This window comes from Micrasema longulum, unplaced genomic scaffold (assembly GCF_059751315.1).
Source record: "Micrasema longulum isolate JH-2025_06_02 unplaced genomic scaffold, ASM5975131v1 h1tg000334l, whole genome shotgun sequence".
Lineage (NCBI taxonomy): Eukaryota > Metazoa > Arthropoda > Insecta > Trichoptera > Brachycentridae > Micrasema > Micrasema longulum.
In genome coordinates this window covers 1,000,097-1,009,608 of record NW_028277538.1, presented here as the reverse complement: position 1 = coordinate 1,009,608, position 9,512 = coordinate 1,000,097, and the positions used below count along the sequence as shown (strand labels likewise).

The window sequence follows — 9,512 nt, the reverse complement described above, 5'->3', positions numbered from 1 at the left end:
AAAATCATGTTTTAAAGTAAGAAAAGTTACTGGTATCATAAAAATTACATTTGGTAAGTATATTTTGATAGTTCCATGGCAAAACTAAATATTTAGTTTACCGCCAGCTTCAGTTGATCACTTGAAATTTGAAGTTAAACTTGAAGGTCGGTTTGTGTATATCTACAAATATTGTCAAAACTTTTGTTGTTGCTGAGTTTGTGATGAAAGGAGGCAAGTAAGTTTTATATATTTCATTACATACATAATAAAGACGCTATAGAACGTATTTCTGCATATCTATTTGAACAAACACAATAGATATTTAAGTGGGCAAAATTGTCTTAGATTTCTTAGCGAGTGTTTTGACAATTTTGCCCACGTCTAGGGTTGTCGCTACATACTACATTGAAAAAACATTATCCAAGAAAGTAGAAAAAAACAAAGTAGAAATATAAAAGAAAATGAAGTAAATGGCAAAAACATGATTTTAAACGAGGTAACGGGATGTTTTGTTCAAACTGGCCCATAAATCTGATTTTTTGCCAAAGATTTAACAAATAAGATTTAAAAACCTGATGGGGGTTTCAACTCAAATACACGCTGAAAATGACAAGCCAGTTATTATCTTAATTTAAACTTTTTATACCACACAGCAATTGGTAAATAATCCATCCGATTTTTCTCTGCCATCAGGATCAAAAGATACCCACACCTTATAGAGGAGAATATTTAGAAAAAATGTCATAGCGACACGGAAACAACAGACTTTGATGCCAACTCAGTTGATGAATCAACAGATTTCAAAACATTCATCATAAGTAATTACGACGAATATGAACAACGTACCTCCGAATCTTCGGCCGAGGAAAACGAAAAAACAGTGTCTGATCCGCTTGAAATCAATAACGGTGAAGAAGTCGCTTTCGTTTTAGTAAAGTTTAACACTGTTGATACGCAAAATGACAAATATTATGTCGGTTAAGTTACCAGCGCATCAACTACCATAATTTTAATATTATTATGTCATTTGTAAGATGCAAACGTAATGGAGTTTTGTGTGGTCTCAAGTTGAGGATATTGCTGATGTATTTAATTGGAACATAGTGAAATATTTGCCTGAACCTGTCATCTTGCGTCAAGGTTTTCATAAATTCAATGTAAACCTTAAAAACTGCAAGATTGAGTCATTTTCTGTGAGTAAATTAAAAATGGTAATACAAATACCAATTTTAATTTTTACCTTTCAAAAACAATTTAAACCATTTTTAAAAATGTAAGAATATAAGACCACATTTTAGAAAGTTTTGCTCAGTTAAATTTTCCAGATTTTTGTGAAATTTTTAAGACTTATTTTTTTATTTTAAATTTTTTTTGTATAAATATTTTTAACAGTCTAAAGAAGAAAATAAAACATAGACAATATTATGGATTCTGTTCATAAAATACAATTTCAAAGTATAGGTAATCTAGCAAATAATTGCACTGCTGTACAAAAAAAATAAAGATTGTTTTTTTTTCTACGTACACATTTAAAGAAAAATCGTTTTGGGGGCAAGCTTCCTTAATTACGAAAATCGCATCAGAACTGAAATGGTTTGTAAAAAAAAAAATGGCTTATGCGTAGTCAAACACGAACAAATTTAAAGGATTAGAGATAAGCTCGTTTGGTATTGTTAAAAATCCAATTATATGCCAACCCTGGCCCACAAATCCATATTGTATAGAAAAATTGAGGAAATAATTGACAATTTTGCCCACCGGGTTTTTTCATTGATTATATAATGGTGATGCCTTAATGATGCTATTGTTTAAACACAAACAGTTTTTTTCGCCCAAAAAGTAGTAATAAACCCTATGATAAGGATGATAAAACCAAAAATAACAGTTAATTACCAAATGGGCAAAATTGTGTGGAGATAATTTTGCCCAGCATGTTTTGTCTTCTAAAATTGCATAAATAAAAGAAAAGCAAACGTTTTGTACTTGTAAAAATGCTCAGAATAATTAGTATTACTATTCAACAAAATGGATAGGAGTAGTCCCATACAAAAAAAAATGATATTGTAAAGGTTTGTTAAAACTGGGCAAAATTGTCACGTTTGACGGTACACCTGTCTCAATGGTGTATCTATTTTGAACAGATGAATAACTTTTATGTGTTTGATTCTCACGCTTTTTGCAAAACCTCACAAAAGCTATAATACCATCCCCTCGACCTACCAATTTTATGATGTAAATATGAACTACATTGTTTCTTGTGTTGTCATTTCGGCACTATCCATCTACGACGTTGCATGCTTTTATCAGCTAAATTGTATAGTAAACAAAATTCTACATAACTTTCAATGTCTTTGTAAGTTACAATATTTGAGTTTGTCCAAATTTTTGTAGACAAAAGACTGAATTTCACCCCCTCGGGAGTCATTACGATTAACAAATAACAGCAGGGAAGTGTTTAGAAAAAAAGACAAATTAAAGTATTATCTACTTTTATTTACGCTCAACTAAAGAACACCAGCATGGGTGGAAATTATTAAAAAGCCTGACATTTAAATAACCCAAGAAAAATAAAACACCGTCAACCTACGAGTATTGTGCTGTGTACTGAGGGTATGTAATTTTGCCGGTGTGACTGGGTACCACAACAGTTCGACAATGTCTGCTGGTTGCTCGCGCGTCCTCGAGCTACGCGACACAGCAACCTGCCGCGTTGCTCCGTGCCGTATTGCCCTGAGATGGAGTATCACATAGGTTAGAATTAAACTACGCCAGCAGTCTCTAACTCGAACGCGGAAATTACATACCTGAGCTCAATAATGGAATCGACAGTGTGCACAGGTGCTGACTTTTCTCATTCCCGGAACAACTGACCACTAGACGTGGGTAAAACCCTATCACCGAGAGGACACGTGTCACTTGATCTGCATCACCAAAGTGACCGAATCTTTTAAGTAGTTCAATTGAACGAATGTGTCTTTTGCTCATTCGGCTCATTTAGGTCATCATATCTCCGCATCTTTAGCATCATCGTGTCTCTAGTTCGTTTCGTTCTTTCGTTCGCTTGAGCCAAATGCGTACGAGCGGTGAATAAAACAAATAATTATAAGCCTTTAGCTGGTTTGTCAGCATGATTTTCCTTATAGATTTGATAATATTGTTCTTTAGATATTATAATATCACAAACCTGTAGAAAACTGGTAAATTATTTTGTTTACAAAAAAACGTTATATTTTATATTATCGAAAGTTATATTTTATGCTAGGTTTATTTATTTTTTATTTACTTTTACAATGAATTTTTAAAATCCCTTAGAGGGTTAACATTTTTAAAATTTTGGTTTTTATATTTTTAACGTGTGCAGTTTTAATTTATATTATGAAATAAACTAAAGCAAATTAAAAAAAATATACACAAATATTAAACAAAAAAAAAAAAACATTAATCGGCCTCTAGCACAAAATGGATAACTGACCTAATGAGTTATTCCACAATTAGGTTGTTATTTTTTACATTATTTCATTTATAATTATTTTTTAATGTTATATCGTCCGATTGGACTGTTATTCTGAAATTGATATATTTTAATCACTTCGTCATTTTAAGTTACTTTTTAAAAATGTTAATTATTATGGTTTAACACGGGCACAGCCTAATAAGCCATTATAATAATATAACATTGTTGTTATAACAATGTTATAACATTTTATAAAATACGAATGTTTTTATAGTGAATTAATAAAATTGTTTCTGTTATTATTTATGCAGAAAAATACATAATCCAATAAACTCGAGTGAACAAACTTACCTCTTGTTCACATTAGAGGGCATTAATGAAATACGAATACCAAATGTTTTCATCTCAACGTAAATAATAATTCATAAAATAGCATTTTTATCGCGACATTTCATAATTAGTGTCAATTAAATTTCAAGTGCGACGCGCGGGAGATAAAGGAGAACAATAAACAAAGCAGCCAGTTTAGGCATTTAGGTATCTACTATGGATACAGAGTGTATATGTAGGTATCTAATCTACCTACTAACCACAGAGATAAAGACACAATCTCGTTCAATGAATGAACGAAATGAGCTAGAGATCAATAATACACGAAGATATGAATGATCCAAATGACACAGAGCCATTTAGTTCGCGAACTAACTGACCGAGATGAAAGAAACATGTCTCTAGTTCAATGGTTCTGACCTTGTCAGTATGACAGGGTCGTTCGCGAACTACACACCTCTATTGACCACTAGAATCTTGCGAGATTCATTTTTGCTTGCAACTCGTTATTTGCGTGTCTTTTTCAGAGTGACGGCGCGCGTGGATTGGGTTCTAATAAAATTACGCGTCTTCGGCGCGTGGCTGGGCTATTTATAGCTTTGGAGTTTCCTTTCTTTACTTCCTCTTTACTTTGTGCCGGAAAGTGGCGTGATCTGCTACTTTCTTTGTTAACTTTGTAGACAAAAAGACTCAGCGTGAATCCCACCGCGTGTCGAGCCTCTCATTGGCTGTCGTGTCTAGATCAGACGGTCGGCAATATGAAATTATTCTGCAACACCTTATATCGCCAACATCACGAAATGCTATTCAAACGCTCGGTGGAGAGTCCTCCCTTTTACCGCACCCTCCACATTCTCCGGACCTTGCACCGTCGGATTTCCACATTTTCCAGTCGTTTTCGGACTATTTGCGGGGCGGCGGCGTTTCCTTCAATAACGACGTCGAAATGCTGACACGGTTGGACGAATTCCTCGAGTCAAGATTGAATGTTTTTTAATCGCACAAGCATTGAAAAACTTGTAGAATGTAGCATGTTAGCAAGAAGTTGTAAATAATGAAGGAGTATACATTATTGACCAATATGTTGGAATTTTTTTGTTGACTTTTTTTTCTTTTCATTTGGAAAATAAAACTGACATAACATTATTTTTTTTTTTCATGTATTTTTTTTTTTTTACAAATATATATTGTGTCAACATCCCATATATATTATAATGTATCACTTCTATTTTGAAAAAATACAAATATATTTTTGTACGAGTATTTCTACATTTATTATTTCTATAAATTTCGACATGGGTATAGCTCATTGTTTTTATTTTATGTTTTATGCTATTTTATTTTTGCTCCACAACAGGCCAGGAGGCCCAATTACAGTGGTGAATTACATCACGGAACACCCAGGCTTGAGAAAAATCATATTTAGATTTTTGTGTTCTCACCGGGAATCGAACCCGGAACCTTCCGTGAGTGAGTCAAGCGTCTTGACCACTACACCACGGAGGCCGCCAAATGTCGTGTTTGGCGGAAACCAAACAATTTTTTTTTGTGTATATGGGCGATTCTGTAAACGGTAGCGCGTCCATTTTTACTCTGAAGAGAAAGGTAACCACATACACTTCTAGTATTTTAAGATATTAATTTTTATTGCGAATTAATTAATTCCAATTTTCGTGGACAACCGTGTCAACATACAAATAGCGATAAGTCTATTATCGACATGTTCTATTTAGAGAGTCCCTCCTTCATCCCGGTGGGCTGGTGCCCCCTGCTGCTCGCGCCGCCGCCCCCCGCGGCGCCCCTGCCGGGCCCCGCCCCCGGCAGGGCGCGCGGGGAGAAGAGGCCCACGCCGGAGGACCACAAGGACGACAAGTACTTCGAGCGCAGGAAGAGGAACAACCGGGCGGCCAAGAAGTCTCGGGACGCCAGGAAGTTCAGAGAAGATCAAGTGAGTTCTGACCGAACAGTTTTTACGGATCATATTATTTTTATGCCCTCGCTTTTTCCTCGAATGTTTTATTCGGGTAGTTCATAAATATTCGCACCAGTACCCACCTACATGTTATCGGTATACGAGTATAAGATACCTATAGGTTGAAATTGCCATTATTTTGTGTCCCTAGTTTGATTCCCGGCCGGATCGACGTAAAACATTCGTTTTGAATGTAGTTTAAAATTGCAATATTTCACTGTCCCTGGACCTGGACTAATGAACTAATGCCTGAAGCGTACCTCGCCTTGATGTAACAGACGTTCGATAGCTCGAACCCGCGCCGCATTCGATGTTCCGATGCGGTGCGTGGCGCCCGGGCCCCGTCGGCTGCGGATAGGGGGATAATAGTATTATAATAATTATAAATCTCCACTGGCCACAAATAAAATATTATGTTAAATAGCGGACTTATTGCCATTAGCAATTTCTTACAGCCTGACCGAAAACTAATAAAAACACAATAATAATAAGGATCAGAACAGGATGGCCTTTTTACGAGATACTTTGGCATTTCTTTTTTTTCATCTCAGCAAAGACCTTATTCGTCATTGCAGTATCCACTATTGTCAATACAAAATATAAAAAAGTTTGATGCGAATTACCGCTTAATTAGTTTTGGTTAAATGCTTCGTAGTCGCTCGTTATTTGGCAGACATCGCAGATATTATATCGGACATTGTTATTATGGTGTATAACTTATGTTAGATCATGAGGTCGTACTCGGGTGCATCTCGTGGCGAGCCGCGAGCGACTCTGAGTTCTCGTAGGTTCCGCAATCTTTCATATTTGTATTTTTGCAATTCCTTTAAAGTGGTTAAAGTTAAAGTTCTTTTATAGATAGCCTTGCGAGCGATGCTGCTGGAACAAGAAAACCGCCTCCTCAGAGCGCAACTGGCCGCGCTGCGCGAGGAGGCGCGCGCCCTGCTGCTGCGCTGACCCGGCCGTCCTCGCCGGGTGACCCGACTTCTCCCGCGGCTCTCCTGTGCTGGCGCTGCCGGCTACTCTCGCTGGAGATCCGCTCCACATTGCCGTCCCTCTGGTGATTTGAGACAATGACGAGAGTTTATTGGAATTTTCAAGAAAAGTACGTTCGTAGCGTGCGGAAGAAATGTGTCTATTACTGTTTACATTATAATTGTATTTTTACTTTAAAATATATATATATATATATATACGATGAATGTATTGTATACAAGTAGGTATACATATATGCATACTATGCATACATATTACATAATTGTTGTTTTTAGAAAAAGTTTTTTTATTTTTTTCATTTATTTATTCATTTTTATTGTTATGCACTTTTGTTTCTATTTGTTATTATTTTGTACACTTGCCTGACTTTTTTTGGCAAGTTCAACCTGAATTGTTTTTTTTTTTTATGTCCCTCTGTTTTAATATTAAATAAAGGTTTATTAAAAAATAAATATATGTTTATTTCGAAAATCGATATCGCTACAAATAAATACATACAAATACATAGACATACGCATACGCATGATGTAAGTACATACGAGCATTCGTAGGTACTTACACATTTTATGGAAAGGGTATAATCACTCGCGAGGGATATCGGATTTTTATCATATTGTAGGTACATATAAAAGATTTTTCAAAGACTCTTAGTGATAATCAATAATTTCATTCATGAATTTCGTTTGCAATATTCGATTTCTCAGAAAAGCCATATTGTTCGGTTGGTTATGAATTTGATCATAGAAATCCACCTTACAGTACACCACGAACAAAAAAAATGGTAAAAAAAATGTAACTGCTGTTTTAAAACAGTTACCCTTCCGAAACACTTTAAACAGTTTCACAAAAATAAATTGAATCGTTTAAAAAAAACAAAAACTAAATCACCAAGCGCTGAAGTAACTACAAAAATACATTTCGCTTAGCGCGAACAATTCAACGCCCCGCCGCACTCCGTACCGCGCTTCGCCCAAACTTCAAATCTTTATCCGTAATACCTACCTATTCGTATTGTTATTTCCCAAGAAAGAAGTACATACGCATTTATGCATGAAATCTCCCCGGCTCATCTTTACTTCGCCCCTTACCCGCGCAGTCCCCATGACCTTGTGCATCTTTTTTCTGTTTCTTAAAATTTACGAAATTTTAAACAGCTCGAAGTCGTTAGTCGTTATCGTTATACAAATAACACCAAAAAATGAAGGTGCTTCTACAACGGAGAAGCATATTAAACTGAAACAGTGTAACCTTTAAAACATTTTAAAAGAACGGTAAAACTTTACCATTTAAAATAAACTGTGAGCTTCTTCACCATTTAAAAACAACCGCGTTTCAAAAAAAACTGTTTTAAAATATGACTAGGGTAATATTTTTTACGTTTTTGCGCCATTCATCCCAACTCCATGCAATATTGTCGGAATTCACATACAGTAATGAGGCACTTAAGCCCACAATTTCTTTTAAACGCCGACTCTGCCATTTGTATAAAAATAATGCCAAATTTACTATGAGGCTCAATTTTAGTGTACGCTTGCATAAAAATTGTAAGTAAAAAATCCCGCCCAATTTACAAGTGCATTTTACAATGACAATTTCTTGTCTACAATATTGATAATTTTACGTGGGTAATTTATTTTAAATGTGAAATTAATATTTAAGTACATTTAATACGCGCATATAATCCGAATAAAAACATAATTTTTGGTATAAATGAAATGACATTTTGTGAATATAAAGGTTTCTAATTTGCATTTAATAAAAGTTTTATGTTTTTTTTTATTTGAAAATTTATTTATAAACCCTTACGGATTATAACATTCATTTTACATAAAATAATACATACATTTTTCATTTATACTCTGTTGTTTAAAATAATATTTTTTACATCTTTTGTAAAGTTTGTCTGAGTCTTTTGTTTAGTTTTGTCTGGTAGTTTATTGTATAATTTCAGTCCCTCGTTCTTTAGTCTTGATTGTCCTTGTCTTGTTTTAAAAAGTTGTATATGGTATTTGTCTGATATTCTCGTATTATGTCCATGTTGACTACAATTTTTTATTAGTTTTAGTTCTTCGTCTACAATTACATTAGTGGCTAATTTATGGATAAATTTTAATGATTCTAGTTGAAAGAGTTCAGTTATATTTAATTGCTTAGTTTGTTTAAAAAGTTCTCTAGTTGCAGTTAAATAGGGAAGGTCATATACTAACTTTAATATTTTATTTTGTTGTCTTTGTAGTCTATTTATGTCATTTTGATATCCTGCTCCCCATAATAGTTGCGTATAACATATTTTAGTTTTTACATAGGCTTCATACATTAGATTTTTTTCCGTTTTTGGAACAAAGTTTTTGATTTTTAAAAAAAGACTCGATAATGTCGCCACTTTGCTAATTAAATTGTTGATATGAATTGTCCATGTTAATTGTCTGTCTATTGTTAGTCCTAAGTATTTAACATGTTCAATTTCAGTAAGTCGTTCATTATTTATGTAAGCATCTACTTTATGACATTTTTTTCTAGTTTCAAAATGGATAATATTGCATTTTTTTTCATTAAGTGTAAGTAAGTTTGTGTTTGTCCATTTAGTCAACATAGTTAGGTCTTTGTTGATGCCATTGTTTGTTAATACGTCTGTTTGATTTTTATAGAATAGTCCAATGTCGTCGGCATACATAATAATTTTTCCCTTGAAATTGTACAGTGACAAATCATTAATGTATAAAATATATAATATTGGACCCAAAATGGATCCTTGGGGTACTCCAAAATTTACCGTTT

The 9,512-nt window shown here is 34.2% G+C and overlaps 1 protein-coding gene across 1 annotated transcript; it reads left to right on the top strand.

Moving 5' to 3' along the window:
* The first annotated feature begins 5,123 nt into the window (after positions 1 to 5,123).
* LOC148282392 (transcription factor HLF-like) lies at positions 5,124 to 7,055 on the top strand. The gene is made up of 2 exons (XM_088225204.1): positions 5,124 to 5,714; positions 6,597 to 7,055. Exons 1-2 carry the CDS (start codon positions 5,487 to 5,489, stop codon positions 6,693 to 6,695), a joined length of 327 nt encoding a protein of 108 aa, XP_088081330.1. The 5' UTR covers positions 5,124 to 5,486; the 3' UTR covers positions 6,696 to 7,055.
* Positions 7,056 to 9,512: the final 2,457 nt, after the last annotated feature.